Here is a 19,752-nt window from a genome sequence, read left to right as displayed (position 1 = left end):
AAACAGACAGGGGGGGACCAAGTCAAAGGCCCTCATGCGAGAGGCCAAAAGGCCGGGTCAGTGGGCCGAAAGGAATGTTCTCTCCTTAAGAGCGGAACATATAGCGGGGGTGGACAACATCAGAGCCGATTGGCTCAGCTGGGCAGAAGTGGACAACTCGGAGTGGAGATTGCACCCGGCGATCTTTAGAGAGGTGATGGACCACTTCGGCCACCCGGAAGTCGAACTATTTGCCACCCTCCACAACACCCAGCACCCAAGGTTTACTCCAGATACCAAAACCAGGGGTCAGAAGGGGCAGACGCCCTCCTATGCCCTTGGCCACGGGGACTGCTCTACGCTTACCCACCCTTGCCCCTAATTCCCAGGATCATCCAAAAATTCTTTGGGAGGGGGCGGAGGTGGTACTGATTGCCCCCTATAGGCCCAGGAGGCCATGGTTTGCAGACCTTCAGTCGCTATTGAGAGACAGAGCGCGGAAGATTCCTCAGGAAAGGATCTCCCTCAGGCAGGGGTCACTGGAACACCCAGAACCCCAATGGCTCCAATTGACCACTTGGCGGTTGAGCAGAGCATCCTGAGGGAGGAAAGATTTTCCACCAAGGGGATAGAGCCTTAGTGCTCAAATTTCTTCAGGCAGGCCTGGACAAGGAGTTAGACCCTAACACGTTTAGGAGACAAGTCTCGGCCATTTCCTCAGTGCTTCTATGTGGTAGAGTCCAGACACTCAGTCAACAACCTTTGGCAAGGCAGTTTCTGAAGGGGGCGTCCAACCTCACACCACCCACGATACACAGGTGCCCTTCCTGGGTCTTGCATAAAGTGCTGGACGCATTAAGGGGGCTCCATTTGAACCATTGCGAACAATGTCTCTAAAGTTTTTAACCCTTAAGGTGGTTTTCTAGTGGCCATCACATCTGCCAGGACGACATCACAGCTGCAGGCCCTGTCCGCGGAGGACGACCTCTGCATCTTTCACCAGGACAGAGGGGTGTTGCAGCTGGACCTCTCCTTCATACCTGAGGTGGGTTCATGTTTCCACAAATTACAGGATCTGGGTGTGCCCAATTTCTGTCCGGACCCTGCTCACGCCCTAGAGAAGAAGTGGCACACCCTAGACGTAAGGAGGGCTCTGAGGATTTACTTCAGAAGAACCTGACCAAATAGAAAGTCCAAGGCCCAGTTGGTCTCCTACCAACCGGGGTCTCTGGGTAAAAAGGTGACCTCCACCACAATAAGCAGGTGGTGAGGACCTGCATCGCTACAGCCTACAAGTCCCAGGGCATGCAGGCACCAAGCCCCATCACAGTACATTCCACACAAAATGCAGTCACCTTGGCATCCTGGGCTACACAGGCCTCATTGACGGAGACATGTAGGGCAGCAGCAGGGCCTTCTTCCTCACCCTTCATGAGGAACTACAAGCTGGACACCTTTGCCTCGGTGGAGGCTTTGTTTGAGCGCAGGGTACTACAGGCTGTCCACAGGGCAGGGAATACATCTCACCAGGCTTAGTTTGGCCAGGGGTCTTCAACTTATTACCCACCCTAGGGACGTTTGGCTTTGGTACGTCCCATCCTGGATACTCCTCCCCCTCACTATGGAGAAAAGGTGTTGGTACTTACCTGATACACCTCTTCTCATAGTGGGGGGGGGGGAATATCCAGACCCCCCCCCCGTCATGATAAGGTAACGTTTACTATGTTGTAGGTTGTAATAACATTGATTGATTGATTTGATTTTGATTTTATTATATTTATATGCCGCCCTTTTCCCCCGAAGGGGACTCAGGGCGGCTCACAATTCAAATCGGGGAAAGGGGATACAGACAGAAAATAAAAGACGAAACATAACAATACATAATTTAAAAACACACAACAGTCATACTATTCAAGACGGGGGCAACAGCTCTTTAGCCCCAGGCCTGTCGGAACAGCCAGGTTTTAAGGGCTTTGCGGAAGGCCTGGAGGGTGGTGAGGGTTCGAATCTCCACGGGGAGTTCGTTCCAGAGGGTCGGAGCAGCCACAGAGAAGGCTCTCCTCCGGGTAGTCGTCAATCGGCACTGGCCGGCGGATGGAATTCGGAGGAGGCCTAATCTGTGGGATCTAATCGGTCTAGTGGAGGTGATTGGCAGCAGGCGGTCTCTCAAGATCATGATCATGATCAAAGTAGGATTCAATAAAAAGTAGAAACCTTAACAAGGTCTGGAGTGGATGGTTCAACGAGTCGGATAGAGTTCTTTGTCAATAAACTGGGTGGAGCCTGGTGGACCAGGGGCTTATACCAAGAGCTCTGATGACTCAGTCCAATCAACGAGAAGATAAAGTCAACCCATCCTGGATACTCCCCCTTCCCACTATGAGAAGAGGCGTATCAGGTAAGTACCAACACCCAATTTCTTTTGTTTAAATTCTGATTACCTTTATAGCGCTTGGCTTTGCTTCAGAGCAAATGCAAGCAGCTTTTTGTGTACAGAGGCCATTCTTTTTTATTATTATTATTAATCAGTTTCTGAATATTGCAGGACAAGACAACCTCATCCACAGAACCCAAATTTTTGGCCTTCTCTGGCATAGGCAGCTACAAAGTGAGCAAGTGATGAAACTTGCATTGCAATTCAGACTGCCTTTGACAGCCCAAGAAGGAAGACCAGACCAAGAAACCAATAGTTATATAGGTCAGGAGTAACAGATCTAGTAAATAGAAGTTTGCAAGTCAGGTTGTGCTTCCTCTCCCTCCCTTTCTGTGAACGAAGGAGGGACTTGTTTTCTCAGATTTCTTTGGCCTGGGCTCAAGCCCTGCTTATCTGACCATTGCCTTGATAGCAGGTCTCTCTACTGGCCATTCTCTGCACTCTCTATAGACTTTTATATCATTGCAAGTGAAATGATGATATAAATATGAAGGGGCAGGAGTTGGATCGTAACATCAGCATGCACATTTCACTTTGAAGTCGTTGTGGTTAAGTGCCTATACTGTTGGGATAGTCTGAATTTTAAGAGAAAAAGAACATTAGGGTGTTTGTCAGCTTAATAGATTTATTTTAATTCTTACTTTTTAAAAAAATCCCAAAAAGAATATTACAGCTAGTCCTAGACTTGTAACCACAATTGAGTCTGGAATTCCTGTTGCTAAGCAATACATTTGTTAAATGAGTTTTGCCCCATTTTACAACTTTTCTTGCCACAGTTGGTAAGTGAATCACCACAGTTGTTAAGTTAGTAACATGGCTGTTAAGCAAATCTGCCTTCCCCATTGATTTTGAGCATCAGGCAGTCCCAAAAGGTGATCATACAACCGTGGGACATTGCATAAATATGAGCCAGTTGCCATACTTCTAAATTTTGATCATGTGACCATGGGGATGCTGCAGTGGTCACAAGTGTGAAAAACACATATCATAGTTCACTTTTTTCAGTGGTGCTGTAATGTCGTAACTTTGAACAGTCCCAAAACAAGTGACTGTAAGTCGAGGACTATCTGTATTTATCAGAAAGAAAGCTTAAATTATTTCACAGCATAGTTATATCATCATTCACTTTCTTCAATTAAAGCATAAGTATATCATTTTTCATTTCCAAAGTTTTTTTTTTCCCTAGCCACCGATAAAACAAATCCCATATCTTATAAAATTGCTCATCCTCTTGCTCTCTAATTTCAAATGTCAATTTACTCATTTCAGCACAGTCCATTATTTTTCGGATAACTTCTTCCTGTTTTGGTATTGTTTTGTTTTTCCAGTTTTTTGCAAATACAATTCTGGCTCTAACAATGATACAATGAAGAATTAATATAAGGTCTGGTGATATAATGTATAATGTTAAGAACTTATTATAATGATATTTCGCTGCGGATAAGCAATTTTAATAAGGGAACAAATGAAAACTGGTATATATATGCAGCGACATCTTGTTGAAAAATGAAGGAATAAGATCTCTGTTTGAAGGTATGAAATGCAAGGACAATAATGAATATAAGTATACTTTCTGGGGAAAATAATGCTAATGTTAACTGAATAGATATTGTAGAATGAAAATGAGATTTTTAGTTATACTAGATGAAACATTTGAGACGGTAAATATTATTTGAAGATGTAGATGTTAAAATACTTGTAACCAAATGACATGCTGCATGTGATGATGGTTTTTTTTTTAAATCTTTTTGTGCTTTTTTCTTTTTTCTTTTCTTTTTTTTTCTTCTAATCCTAGGTTATTGTGGTGTCTATTAAATATATAACAGAGACATACGGGGTGTGTGTATGGGGGGATACGTAGTAGGGATGGATTGCTACAGGCAGGGGAATAAGAAACGATACGAAATTATAACCTATTAAATGAAACAATGAATGTATAAGAATGATAAAGGTTAAAACACCTGTAATCAAATGACATACTGCATGGGATGATGCGCTTTGTCTTTCTTTTTTGTGTGTGTGTGTTTTTTTCCCCTCTTTTTTTCCTCTGCCTTTCTTTTTCTATTGTTATGTGATTATGTTGTCTATGTAACAAAAATAAAATAAAAAATTCTATAAAAATAGAAAGAAAGCTTAAAGATATTATGTATACTTCGGTAAGAAAAATTGGAAGAAAGAAACTGTTTTGTATTGCCCAGAGACCCTGTATACAGGGGATTTCAAGGAAAAGACTTCTCTACCTTTATGGACAGATGTGGGTTCCCTTCTGGTTCGAACGGGTTCAGCTAAACCGATAGTAACTTGGCAGCCTGGGTCACTGGAACTGGCAGTGACCCAGGCTTGCCACGCCCCTGAAATGGTTATGCCAGCAGCACTATAGGCCATCATTTTTTTTAGTATTGCGCATGTGTGTGAAGCGCACATGCACAGCGCAACCACAAGCAAACCGTCAGTAGTGGCTGCCGGAATCCACCCCGTCTATGGAGCAAGAAAGATATGAGTTTTTAGAAGTGGAACAGCTATGAAAGAGCTCCATTGCAGCCATTGTACCAATTAGAACAGCTTGGGAAAAGCACACAGTGTCATTCTTATCTCCAACAATATTAGTTATTTCATCGATTTTAACAAAAATCGCTGTGATTTTTCCTCTTATAGAAGAAACAGGTCACTTGTTTTTGACAGGGCTAATTTGGAGCTAACTTAACAGAAAAGGAAAAAAAATTCAATAAAATTTCTAGTGATACAAACACCCATCATACACACACACACACGCGCACATGCACACACATTGTGAATCAATACCTAGGTTGCACTTGATCACAAAGGAGTTGCTCAAAGTAGCCAACAATATATATAAAAAAGCATTAAGATCAGTAAAATCATGAAAAGATGTGTACAACAATATAAAGCAGCAGCAGAAACTAGAGTAGAAAAAAATCAAGACTAATATGTAATCTCATACCAGGCTCCAACTGGCTTGTTTTGTGTGTTTATTTGGATAATAGGAAACATATCTTGAAGAATCTGTCAGTCAAAATATTGATGTAGGATGTCTTCAGGGATACTCTTATATGAGGAGAGGAAACTTGTAGCATTAAGAAGAGGGCAGTGACTTGCCAGAAATTAAAGGAATAGCTGTGTTTCCACATCATGTGAAGTCCAGAAAGCTGAGGGTTGACTGTAAGTCTAAGTCCCTGTCTTCTTTTGCAGGCTACTTGTGCTTGTACATGGAGAAGGATGAGCTGCTTGGAACCACCCTTATACTGGCCTGGGTCCCCAACTCCCGTATTCAGAGGCAGGATGAAGAAGCTCTCCGTTACATCACGCCCGAGAGCTCCCCTGTCCGCAAGGCTCCCCGCAAGCGCAACCGACACACTCAGGGTTTTGGCATCCCTATGCAGGCTTCTTCTGTTGAGCAGAAGCAAGCTGAGACCCCAAAGGATGAGGAGGACATTTTGACTGTGTCACAGCTAGTGAGGGATGTGGCTCATGTCAGCCCACCTTCAGAAGAAGGGGAGAAATTGTCCCATAGCTGCTCAGCCACATGCAACATCCACAGCTCCGTTCAGCCTGCTCACAGTGACTCAGGAATTTTATCGACAATCAGTTCTCAGGATGAACAGAACCGATTAGAGGAGTCCGTAGAGGAAGGGCTGGAAGGCCATTTGGAGACAGAAGAAGATGAAGGCTCTTTGGAGTTGTCCGCCGATGATGTTAGCAAAGATAGCACGTTTGACTCGGATTCAGATGCCTTCTCTTCTCCATTCTGCCTCTCGCCCATAAGCGAAGCACTTGTGGAAAATGTTAGCTCTATGTTCCTGGTTAATGAAAACCGGTGAGTTGACGTTCCGGTGCTACTCAAACAGCCCAGTTCAAAACAAAATGGGTAAAGCCCACAAATGTAAGTCACCCGATTCTAGAATCATTTGCTCTGATGAGCTATGTGCAGAGAGGTATTGTGGCTTTCATTAGAGCAAGTGCAGCATGCTTACCCAGATGTAAATTCTGTTGAGCTCATTGAGATTTACTTCATGAAAGGATTATAAGATTGCCATGGAAATCTGTCTTAAGAATTCTACAGAGAAATCAAACGACTGAATCAACTTGTCATTCAACTTAGTGATTCCTTTAACGCAGTAGACAGAAGATCAAATACTGCCAGGGGTGCTGTCAACTTACTTATTTTGAGATGTCCATTTCCAGACATTGTCTGAAGGTGCTCTGCTTACCACAACAATTATTATTTAAATATGCATTTCATACATTTTCATAGCAAATATACCTAATTGATTTAAAAAATAGTTTATTTAGAAGAGCTATGAAGACCTCGCTCTTCATCCAAACCTTTTGCAAGGGAAAGTGAAATCTTCTTACCTCATCATGTTTGCCATCTTTTATGTTTTGTTGATTTTATTGAAATTTCTGTGATTGTCATGAGTCACCCAGAACTGTTGAGTGTTCAGTGGCATACAAATTTAATATTATTGTGTACATAGAAATATGAATTTGCTGTTGCCCTTTCTCTAATTTTGGCCTTCATGTGTATCAAGTCGTTCCCAAGAACCTAGGATGTTGTAATATATCAATGTGGTATATGTGGATCTTTGCGGTGTGGTCTTTTGTAATTGACAGGTAGAATTTTCATCTACTCACATCAATTTCATTTAAGTGCTGTCCAAGATCTTGTTATGTGCTGATAACTGGGACCATCAGGCTGGTTGTTGCCATAATCTTTCATTTCAATTTTCAGGTCCTGATATTTTCTGATCTTCTCCAAATCTTTATCTTCTGTTCTATGTCCTAGCATTGCGACATCAATTATCCATACCTCCTTCTTTTCAATCATGGTTAAATCTGGTGTGTTATGAACCAAGAACTTTATGTTTGGAAATTTAACCTATTCATTTTCAGCCTTTTTTTAAACTCTACGTTCCCACCAATTTTTCAGTATTGGCACATAATTTTATAGATGTTCTGCTAAAATATTGTTATGTCATAGTTTATACATAGTTTATGTGGTCTTGCATGATTAAAGCATATGATCTACTGTTTCTTCTGCCTGTTTGCGCAATCTGCATTTTGAACCATTTGATGATTTTTCAATTCTGGCCTTGATTATATTAAATTGAATAATTTGCTCTTGAGTATCCAAAATCAAATCTTCAGTTTCTTTTTCAATATTCCATTTGTTAGCTATTGCCAGGTTTTATCTTCATCCACCTTCTTCTTGATCTTTTGCAGAAATTCACCATGAACAGATAGTCCTCAATTTATGACTGATTTTTGTAATTACTATTTAGAAGTACAACGGCCTTGGAAAGGATGCTTTATAATCCCTAAAGCATTTTAGGTCTTCGTAAAACGTCAAGCTGCCTCCCCAACCACATGATTGCGATCTGGTTACTTGGCAACCTATATGCACTTACAAACAGTTGCCAAGCACCCCTGCAATATTGCAATCTTCCCCATAAAGTCATGGAGAAACCAGTAGAGAAAGTTGCAAGCCGCTGCCACCTGCTATAGAGCTGAGATTCCCTCCTGGTAGGCACTTCTTTGAGAGTGAAATGGCCCCTGTCAGGCGGGATTTCAGCTGTGTGTGGAGTTGTAATTCACTGCTCCTCCATCCCACAAGCAATCATTTGAGGGCAAAAGAGCTGCCTCTGGGGCAGTAGCGGGTTCCTAACCGGTTTCTTATTGATTAGCTGAGAGGGCATTTTGCTGTGCGTGTGTGCGTACCCGCTGCACATTGCTGCACATGCGCAGTTGAGTGAAAACTGTTCTGCACATGCGCAGAAACATGCAATGGCAGAAGAGGCTGGGGAATTTGTTTGGGGGCGTGGCATACCACTACCAGTTTGTACGAACCACCACTGCTCTAGGGGAAAGGGGGACTTCTCCAGAAAGTTTTTTTCACCACTGCTACATTATATTTTTCTATAAACGTTCTAATAGTTTTTACTGATAGTAGTTGTTTCCAGATATTTGATGGTCCAACTAGGTGGTAATGAATAAATGTCTTTTTATAAGCAAACCAGACCATGTGCATATCGTTTTTTTGCCTTTTGCAAACATTTGATCAATCCGAAAGTGATCTTAACACTGCTTTTTCTTTTATTTCATTCTGTTCCACTAGAAGGGTATTAATTTTTGCTGAATAATCTTGATTGTTATTTGCTGTAAATAACAACAGTACTGCAAGTAATGTTACTTACTGTTATGCGTTTGAGTAAAGTAAACATGGTAGGCTAGCATATTATTGCCCTAGAGTTTCCTGGTGCTGTCCCTTTCATTGGGTCTTAAGTTATTAGGGTTCATTGCACAGTCAGCCAGGTATTGGATTTGGCATTTTTATCCATCTACTGAGTGTTTCCCAAGGACTGGGCTAAGTAGAAGTTGCTGTTTGATGGTGATAAGGGTATGGTTGCAGAATGTAAACTGCCTTTTGGCGATTGACTAATGATAATTTTGTCAGTGGTGATAATATTCAAGTGATGCTCCAGTTGTTTAGGGATTGCAGCCAAAGTACCTATTGGCACTATCTTTGCTTTCCTTTGCTACAGTTGTTCTACTTCTATTTACAGATCTTTGTATTTTGTGATTACACACACACACACACACACATACACACACATACACGGTGCTTTCTCTTTCTATTCTGCTGTCTTCAGGTATTGCTGTGTCCACTTATCCAGACTTTTTTTGTCTTTGTTATCAACAATTGTTAACTCTGGAGTGTATGGGACAGGTGCTTGTCTGTTGAATTTGAAAGTCCCAGAGCATTTTAGCTTCTTCATTTTCTATTACTTTCTATGTTTATGATTCTGCCATATGGCTGTCTGGATTCTTTTGTGATTATTTTTTCAGGTTGGAGAAATTTCTGTTCTATGGTACAACATAACTTTTATTTTTGTGAAAAAAGTATAACCATTGTAGTTTATCGCCCTGCGAAGAATTGTATGACTTTGCCTCCTGGAGCATTTCACCTATTCTTAAGGGCTTTCTTGTTTCTTCCCTTTGCGTTGTGTTTTGTAACTTCTTGTCTAATCAAGAATTTTGAAGGTTGCTGTTATTTACACACCCTTCTGAACTATTTTGGTTATATAAATACTACTCAACTATTTACATAGTCTAGACAGCCAGGTTTATAAAAAATGACTTAGCTGATTTCTCTCTGCTTTCCTCCAGAGCTACAATGCCGTGGTTTGGCATATTATTGTTTCAATGCTGTGATCTCCTTCTAATACAATTTGCCTGGGGTGAACTGAGCATCTGCTGTTCTAGGGTGAAGATGTATATTTTATCTGTAGAATGTGACTGAAGTCACAAGGCTCCAATTTAGTGCCGGGTCATACAATTTGCCTGCTTGTGAGTTTATTCACGTTCGGTGTAAGAAGCGAGTGCCCTCATGTGGCCCACCAGTTATATTGCAAAATGGCTAATTGGAAATGGGTTTTTTGATGCAGGTTATAGTCCCGTCCTCCCCCCCCCCCTCCCCCAAAAAAGCAGTTGCTCTAAGATCTTCTTGATATTTATTTGGCACCAGACTGCCTTGGTTTATAGAATAATAGCCTTTGAAAGGCCAAGGCAGAATACAAAACCTGCTTATTTGAAAAGAATGAAAATCCATGTTAAGCCCAGAATGTATCTGATTAACAGCCCATATTATAGAAGATTCCCACAATCTTAAGACTGTAATCTAGACTAGACGTGATTTGGATGCTTCATCCTATCATCCATTTTTTCCAAGTTTTTTTTTAACCAAAATAAGTACTTTTATAACAGAACAGATTAACAGAGTTGAAAGGGACCTTGGAGGTCATCTAGTCCAACCTCCCCGCCCAAGTAGGAGACCCTACCCCATTTTTGACAGATGACGGTCCAGTCTCTTTTTGAAAGCTTCCAGTACTGAAGTCCCACAACTCTTGATTGCCTTAAAAACTTATACAGGTAGTCCATTTTTTAGTGATCATTCAAAGTTACAACGGCACTGAAGAATGTGACTTATGACCATTTTTCACAATTATGACTTTTGCAGCATCCCCATGATTCTGTCATCAAAATTCAGATCCTTGGCAGCTGGTTCATATGTATGACCGTTGCTGTGTCTCAAGGTCAATGTGATCAGCTTTTCTCGCAAGCATGGTCAGTGGGGAAGTCAGATTCACTTAACAACCAGGTTACCAACTTGTCAACTGCAGTGATTCACTTAAGAACTGTGGCAGGAAAGGTCATAAAATGGGGCAAAACTCACTTAACAAATGTTCCACTTCACAGAAATTTTGGGGTTAATTGTGGTCATAAGGCGAGGATTACCTATACACTATTTTTAAACTTCAGTTGGGTGTATAAAGAAAGATATTGTTGGTGTGATGATGGTTGTTGGACTGGGACTAGGAGTTCCCATATTCTAATCCACATTCAAAGCTGGAAGCTCTCTTGGTGACTAGGTGATGGGCCAGTCACTCTCTCAGCTCATCCTATCCCCCCAGGATTAAATTGTTGGGGGTGGGAGGGAAAACAGAAGAAAGTGCTTTAGAAGGCTGCCTTGAGCTTTTGAATGAAAGATGGACTATGAAAGATGGAAGGTATTTAATAATGTGTGGTATCTTTCTTATGGCCAACGTGACACTGTCGGCTCTTTTGAAAAGAATGAAAAACAATTACCATGCTCCCTATTAGGTGAGTTTTAAAGGGGGGGGGTAAACGTGGAAGTAGCATTGAATAGATGAAGTCTTGTTAATTAAGGGATGATTTTTCCTGTGCTTCTAAGCATTCAAACTGACTGAAGACTGTAAAAAGATTTGTATTGGAACAGACCAAAGGCCTAGTAGTACTCTTTGTAGTATAAGACTCTAAATAAAAACCCTACAAAGATGAATGGATTAGATCTATTAAATGCACTGCATGTACTCAATGATTACATTCAAGATTAGATTAAAAATGATTGCACTGGCCATCGCATGTAATCATGAGCAGTTTAAGAGGCACACCCACTGCATTGGTGCCTGGAGACTGCCACGTGCTTTTCTGGCTTTGCCCAAGAGATGTCAGGCTTCCAAACCAGGCTTGTACATTGGCAGTGGTTAAGTAGATCATCCAAATGCAAAATCTAAAATGCTGTTCTCTTTCACACAAACTGCAGGAATGTCATAAATGTGAAAACAAATGTAAGTCACTTTTTTCAGCACCACTGTAAGCTCCAATGGTCACTAAACAAATTGTGTTAGACAAGGGTAACCGGGATATATACACAAGGCAGTCCTTGACCTATGACCACAATTGAGCCCAAAATTTGTGCGTTAAAGTGAGAAATTTGTAAAGTGAGTTTTTTCTCCCATTTTGCAAACTTTCTTGCCTCAGTTGTTAAGAGAATCACTACAGTTGGTAAGTTAGTAACAGGGCTGTTAAGTGAATCTGGTTTCCCCATTGACTCTGCTTGCCAGAATGATCTTGGGACATAGAAACGATTATAAATATGGACCAGTTGCCAAGCATCTGAATTTTGAGCATATGATCATGAGGATGCTGCAAAGGTTGTAACTTGGAAAAATAGTAGTAAGTCACTTTTTTTTAGTGCTGTTGTAACTTTGAACAGTCACCTAATGAACTGATGTATGTCAAGGACCACCTGTACTTCTGTCAGGTTGCTACTTTTTACCTTGAGGGTCTTCCTTAAGACCAAGAATTTACTAATTTGGAGAGCTTGAGATCATATTAAAAGTTCCCCTGTTGTAGGAATAAGCTATATCTACCAAATAATGCAGGTGCTGAGAGGGTCATTGATTACACATAGATTTCTTTCATTTTAAAATCAATAACTTAGCTTTTGTTTTGATAAACAGCAGCAGTGTTTATTTTTCTCTCTCTAGAATTTTGCTTTAATTGTAATTTGTCCAGTTTCATGAGTTATTTATCGTTCAAGATCCAGATATATTTTGTTCATCTTGTCACTCCCACCATCCCAAACCTAGGTGGTCTCTTTCCATGACACTTTATACTGTTCACCGACAAATGTGCGATAGACATATGCGCGCCACGCATAAAACCACAATGGACTAATGAGCGCCGGCCACATAACCACGGAGATGTGTTTGGACAGCGCTGGCTCTTTGGCTTTGAAGCGGAGATGAACATTGCCCCCTAGAGTCGGGAACAACTAGCACATTATGTGCGAGGGGAACTTTTACTTTTTACATCAATGTTGGCTGAAAGGGGAATGAGAGCTATTGTTTCTCCCTGTTTCTCCCTACATCTGTGCTTTTCTTTAGCATTCTTAGAATAGCCAGTGCTCTACAAATAAACCTTCATTTTAGCTTGTTCTCCTTTCCACCTTTTGTTTTTGTTTTTCAACAAAACAAGCCCTCTTGTGGTTGACCATGTTACAGTAAGATCTCAAAGGGATTTCGTGTCTAAAATGGTCAGCATCCCTTTACGCTCACCGTAATTGTACAGATGTAAACAAAATAATAATCTCATTCTGATTATAATCTTTTAATTTTATAAATCAAGATGTTTTATTCCTATGCATGTATACTTTTTTTACACATTAGCCACAATTAATTCAGAAAAAGTCTTTAACCAGGACTTCTGTGTTACAGAACTTAAAAGTTGTACCAAATTATGTTTTAGGATAAATTGTTCCAAAGCTAATAGTAATAACAGACAACCAAGTGCATGGAGAAAATGCTGCTATTTCCATTTAAGTATATTCATAAAGTATTGAAATGTTACATTGACCCCATTGTTTCCTAGTACAGTCATACGACTGTTTATGAGAATCTAGTATAAGGGAAAAACATCCTGCTTCTCTTCACAAAAGGACCGACAATGTGGGGCTATGGCCAGAAGCAGGTGAGTCTCTTGGGGTGCTAAGCCTCCCCCAATTTGGATTTCTAGTTTGAGATTGCTCTCCTCTGGGTTCTTGACTTTAGCCACAGATCTCAGAATTGGGAAAGACAGACTTAATTGGCCCTGTGCTTAGAAGGGTAGCTGATTAGTTAGTTATTAGTTATGCTGATGTCCCACAAGGCAGCCATATGGCTCTCTTGAAAGGATCTGGTTCTACACTTCTGAGGAACTTGCCTGTGAGACAGGACCAATGGTGGATTTCAATTTTTTTTAGAACCTCTTCTGTAGGTGTGGCCTACTTTGTGGGAGTGGCTTGCCAGCCATGTGACTGGGTGGGAGTGGCTTGCTGGCCATGTGACTGGGTGGGAGTGGCTTCATAGTCATGTGATTGGGTGGGTGTAAAATGTGGTGAAACTCACTTAACAACGCTCTTGCTTAGCAACCAAAATGTTGGCTCAGAAACTCTGGCATTTGAAGCACGCAAGTCTTAAAGTTGTCAAGTTACAAGACCCTTGCACCCCTAACCCTTTAGAGAAAAAACCCCAGGGGTGTTCAAACTTGACAGCTTTAAGACTTGTGGACTTCAACTCCCAGAATACCTCCTCTCGCTCTTCATGTTGATGATGTGCAGATGGGCCGAGGGGTGGGAGGGAGCTGGAACCGGTTCTAAATGGCACTGTAGATTTGTGGAACCTCTTCTAAAGAAGAGGTTAGTACTGGCAAGAACCCACCCCTGGACAAGCTTTGGCTCATAATATTTTTGTCAGGCCTGGAAACCATCTTTTGCATTGGGCCTTCCGGCCTGCCACATTCAATGCAGTGGGAAAATGGGAGGGGGGATTTTATTCATTTATTTATTTATTTATTTATTATTAAATTTTATATGCCGCCCAATCCCGAAGGACTCCGGGCGGCTTATATGGAGTATGGGAGATATATAGTCATAATAACATTCCTTTCTCAGAGAGTCAAGGACATATTGCCCTGCACCTGGAGGGGCAAGACTGGAAGGCATCTCCAGTTGGGATGGTGCCTGATTTGGCCATGTGACGGACATGTGCAGGAGCTTAAGACTTTCACTTGGGTAGGGAAAACCTGGAAGCTTTCAGATTCGGGTTTTCCCAGATGTGCCAATATGACGTCTCTAATAAAATGAAACTTTGAGGAATTTTAAGGAAAGAAACCTCTGAGTCGACTGTCGTTGGGAGTGTGACTTGGAACGCCAACAGTTTTGTTTATGCTTCTCAGCAATGCCCCAGATGGGGCAAGTAAAGCAAATCCAGGGAAAATAAAAATATTAGCTGTAAGAGATATGTAGTATTCACTCTGAATTGGAGAGGATTGTATTTCATTATGGATTAGGTTCATAAACTGCAGGTGCTCTTGGATTCATTGCTGCCTCTTGAAATACAGATACTTTCAGTAGTGCTAACTGTCATAGCTTAGCCTATAATACAATTTTCGAGTAAGGTTGCATATATAATCTTGCAATTGATACTCTGGTTCTAGCAATCCCCTGTTTGGAATATTGCAGTTTATTATACAGGTAATCTTCAACTTATGACCATTCATTTTACAACCGTTTGAAGTTTTGACAGCTCTGAAAACAGTTATTTAGAACCAGTCCTCACCCTTATGACTGTTGCAACATCCTCTTGGTCACCTGATCGAAATTCAGGCTCTTGGTAACTGGCATATATTTAGAACGATTGCCGTGCCCCAGTGATCACCATTTGTGACCTTCTGACAAGCAAAGTCAATGGTGAGTATTTTTTTTTATAACCTCCCCCCCCCCCTTCCTCTACAACAGCTTGCCACCAAAGACAAAATTGCCTTTGTTGGTATATCTGAAGGTGGTTAAGTCTTAGTTGTTCTCAGGGCTTTTGTGAATGGAACATGAGACATTAGTGGAAACTGCCCCCATGTTAAGGTTGGAATACACTAGATGGATAGTAGAGAGCTATTGCGTTTCTTTTGGGTAAATTTTTAATCTAATTATTTTATAGAGCTTTTAGTTGCACAGAATCTATGGATTGAAGTGGCATGTAAGCCCAATTAATTAAGTAGTCGGAAACTTTTAAGTCTTTAAGAAACCAAACTTAATTGGAAGTGATCTGTACCATTATGTTTGTCCTTGGCAATCTACTTCACATGTGTCCAAGTTCAGTGTAAAGTGTTGCATTTAGCCTTTTCAATTAGGAGTGGGTCCCCCAACACCCTATTGATTCGTGATCCTTGAAGCCTTCAAACTTATGCTGATAAACTTGGCAGCAAACTGCCAATGTTCAGTTGCATGTTTTTCTAAAAAAAAATATTATAATAGGTATATTAGGCTTCCATAGGTTTTAACATCTCAATGGGAGGAAAACGGGCTTTTAAAAAACAGGTAAAAATTTCACCGACTTCGATATTGTTCCTTCTGTATTTGTCAGAGGCCCTTCCTTAGCAGCCTCCCCTGCCAGAAAATGGTTTAAAATTTAACAAATGCTGCCTGACTCTGCTTTAAAACCACCAACAACTTGGGGTCAAACTGAAGGACTATCAGCTGCTGTTCCTGCCTACTCAGTCCTGAGTCCATGAGATGGTCCATTCCTACTGAAAACTTTTCATGCTAGCTGTGCTTTGTTTTTCTGAAACTCATTTTGTCAAGCATTTTTTAAAAGATCTTTCATGGTTTCTTATGCTGTAAGCCTTCCAAAGAATCCAGATTTAGGGCAGCCTAAAACCATGAAGAATTCTGACGGGAAAAAGCAGCTCCTGATCACCATGCAGTGGTGGGATTCTACAGGTTCGGGCCGAAGATCAGTTGGAAGCGAACCGGTTCGCTCCCACGATCAAGTGGGCCTGCCCACCTGCCCCTGCGCTTTACCTGCCGTGTTTCCCTGAAAATAAGATAGGGTCTTATTTTCTTTTGACCCCCAAAATAAGTGCTTGGCCTTTTTGGGGAGATCTTATTATTTTTGAGGTGCAGGAGGCAGCGAGAGTGGTCACCTCATGGCTGCTGCTGTGTTGCAATATTTTCAGGGAGGGCTTATTCTCGGGGAAGGGCTTTTTTAGCACATGCACTCAAAAGCCTGATTGGGCTTATTATCTGGGGAGGTCTTATTTTCGGGGAAACGGGGTACCTTTATCTTCTCAGTTGAGTCGTGCAGCAGAGTGGATGGCCACGCCTCAGCTGTTTTCCTTTCCAAGCAGCAATCCGGAAGCAATCCGCGAAGCATGCTCTCTGCGAACCGCTTGTTAAATCAGTAGGATCACAGCCCTGTCACCATGTCCTTTTTACTTGTACAGGAAGTCCTCGACTTACAGCAGTTCATTTAATAGCTGTTCCAAGTTACAACGGCACTGAAAAGAGTGACATGACTATTTTTCACACATGATAATTTCAGGATCCCCATAGTCACATGATCAAAATTCAGTCCCTTGGCAACTGACTCATATTTATGACGATTACAGTGTCCTGGGGTCATGTAATCCCCTTTTGCAACTTTCTGACAATCAAGAGTTATGTAGCAACAGTGTTACCAATTTTAACATCAGCAGTGATTCAACTGTGGCAAGAAAAGTCATAAAATAGAGAAAACTCATTTAACAAATGTCTCACTTAGCAACAGAAATTTTGGGGTCACTAAGTCGTAAGTCGAGGACTACCTACACTTGCAGATGGCTCATACGAAAGTGGGCGGAGATCCATTCTTTGCACTAAACCTGATTAGTAAGAAGATATGAATATAGAGTGTTTTTCTTATGTGATGTTGTGAGCACATCCTCTAATTTTTATTTTGTGTGTGGTTGTGGAACACAAAATTGAACAAAAGCAAATAGCAAGCTAAGTAGCTAAAGGTGCTTCTTTAACAAGTAGGGCTGCTGCGCGCAAGCAACTTAGAGAAAAGCGAGGCAATATTCAGCAAAAAGAGAAGTTTTTTTCAGCGGGTAATTCTATAGCTTGCTCCAAAATCACTTTTGAATGGAAATCAAGGTGGCAGGTGGTATTTTAGAGTCTACCACAATCTGTGCATATGTCACCTAGAAGAAAGGTAGGCTGTTTTTTTTTTTAAAGCATGCTAATGAGTTATTGTGTTTAGAGTCACAGGTATTCAGTTGATTGGACTGATCAGCCAATTACAGTCCTGCAGTAGTGTTACATTGGTGGTTTCTAGCAGAACCATTGGCATCAATTCAGAGAGCAGGAATCGATGTAAGCCTAGAAAAAGCTATCCTGCAGAGGCAGCTCCTCTTCAGTTTGGCTTGATGCAATCCTTTCATGATTCTTGCTGCTGCTGCTGCTGCTGCTGCTGCTGCTGCTGCTGCTGCTGCTGCTTCTTTTTTCTCTCTGCTTTTCTCATTATTAAATTGCTTTCCTGTTCAGAGCCTGTATTGGGAAGGGAGTAGGCAAGTGTCTGAGGGGGTTCCCACTGGTTGCTTCTTTTGCAGCAAGAGCACTTGTGGCCTTGCGTCATGTTGCATTGTGCCAATCCACTTGAGAGGTTGGCGTGGCTCGGCTCCCTGCAGAATAAGCAGGAGACAGAATTACTGGCAGAGCAATTGGGGGAAAAGTGACGCGGACGTGCAAATAATATGGTATTTACTTCATTCAATTTTGTTTCAGATAGAGACCTTGCTTTTGCTTTATGAATTCCAACTGGCTTGCAGATGAGCCAGTTTTAGACTGTTTTACAGTCTTATCTGTGGAATGTTTGGGCCCTTAACTTGCCCATAAACCAAAGACATATGGATTTTGTAATCCGCTGATGGCACCTTTCAGCCAGAAATCAGTATAACGACTCCTTGCAGAAATATGGTGGTATAAAATAAATAAATAATGTTACGGTATTTGCAGGACAAAGAATAGATTAAGTAAGGGGAGCATTTTTTTGTTGTTGAAAAGAATTTTGTGCTGATCTCAGTAGTTCAATCACCAAATACATCTTTTCCAATGTTTCTGTTTTTTAATTATATTTTGTACAAGTGTAATCCATCTCCAGCCGTTTATCCCCTATTCCACCTCTCATATGAGTGACTCTGTGAACTCTTGAATCTTTGAGAAATGTAACCTTGATTTTTAAGTGTCTATCCATTTTGATTCATGTTTTAAATATTGCCTCTTTTATATGTTGAGCAGCTGTTTGTGGCTTTGCCAGGGCTGGTATTTGTCTATCAGGGGAAGAGAGTCACTGATGCCCTTAGCAATCACTTCAAGGATCTGGGATCAAAACCAGGAAATGTCAGAGGAATGTGATGGATAAACATTTAAATGACAAGAGGATTATTTTAGCTCTTTTTCATGTGTCTTCTCTTTATATATACCTGAGTTCCTATAACAAGGAAGCAGTGACAGTTTTCAGTGGATTGTTTACATTAACTGCAGCACAGATGATAATTGTGGTTGATTTCTCATTTTATTAATAGCAAACTAGTATAAAAATTGAGGGACATAGTGGTTCAGTGGCTAAGACGCTGAGCTTGTCAATCAGAAAGGTCGGCAGTTTGGCAGTTTGAATCCCTAGCGCAGCATAACGGAGTGAGCTACCGTTACTTGTCCCAGCTTCTGCCAACTTAGCAGTTCGTAAGCATGTAAAAATGCCAGTAGAAAAATAGGGACCACCTTTGGTGGGAAGGTAACAGCGCGTTTAGTCATGCCGGCCACATGACCACGGAAACGTCTTCGGATAGCACTGGCTCTTTGGCTGTGAAACGGATATGAGCACCGCTCCCTAGAGTCGGGAACAACTAGCACATATGTGCTAGGGGAACTTTTACTTTTACCTATAAAAATTGATCTTTAATCAAGTCATGGGAGGTCACCAATGTGTCCAGGATTTCTGGTCCTTAATAGGAGAGTCAACAAGCTCTCTATTTCTTCCATCTTTTCCATCCCTCTCTGTTACCTTTGCTCTTGACTTTGTTTAGTCTTTTCCCACATGATCTCTTACCCAGCTGACTGTAGTCAGAGATAGTTTCCCTCCAGAGGTATTCATTTATTGTTTTAGGTCACCCAAAAAAGCCAAAGCTGGCTAGGCAGTTTACAATAAAACATAATAAAAATACAATTTGAATATGGATCACAAAACCATAGTGGAAGTTGTTCTTCCTCCTCTTGTTTTTAAGCCCTTCCCATTCCCTGCCTATTTTCCTGAATAAGCCAGTATAATTTATAGCCTTTCCTTAATAGACATGCTTACTAAAGAAAGGAAATAGGGACAAAAAGGAATAAGCATCCATATAGAGAGTACATTAAGCCTAGCCTTGCTTTATAAATCCATTATGGTAATATGTGAATACTTCAATCTATCATAAAATGAGGAGTGCTTATGTCAACTCTCTTCGGTTGCTGTTACTTTTGCTATATGGGAGAGGGGAAAATAATGTGGGACTTTCTGCAGAAATAACCCAAGGGGCCTGCTGATAGCATTCTTCCATCAGAATTTATGGATATGTATGAAAGGATTCAGTGTCCTAATATGATATGCAGGTGGCAAATGAATTCCAAC

The 19,752-nt window shown here is 41.2% G+C and overlaps 1 protein-coding gene across 3 annotated transcripts in view; it reads left to right on the top strand.

Moving 5' to 3' along the window:
• TBC1D16 (TBC1 domain family member 16) overlaps nt 1-19,752 on the top strand; it is an 82,394-nt gene that overhangs the window by 26,437 nt on the left and 36,205 nt on the right. For 2 of the 3 annotated variants that reach the window (XM_087710122.1, XM_087710121.1), the window contains exon 3: nt 5,624-6,248. The exons of the other annotated variant lie outside the window; for it this stretch is intronic. In XM_087710122.1, coding sequence (XP_087566248.1) covers nt 5,624-6,248 — 625 coding nt within the window. The remainder of the gene's footprint in view (nt 1-5,623; nt 6,249-19,752) is intronic. 3 annotated transcript variants of the gene reach the window in all.

The sequence above is a fragment of the Thamnophis sirtalis genome, unplaced genomic scaffold (assembly GCF_051295495.1).
Source record: "Thamnophis sirtalis isolate CommonGarterSnake01/CBP01778 unplaced genomic scaffold, rThaSir2_p1.2 scaffold_3, whole genome shotgun sequence".
NCBI lineage: Eukaryota > Metazoa > Chordata > Lepidosauria > Squamata > Natricidae > Thamnophis > Thamnophis sirtalis.
The sequence above is the reverse complement of the archived record's forward strand: the minus strand, read 5'-3'. Positions and strand labels throughout refer to the sequence as shown.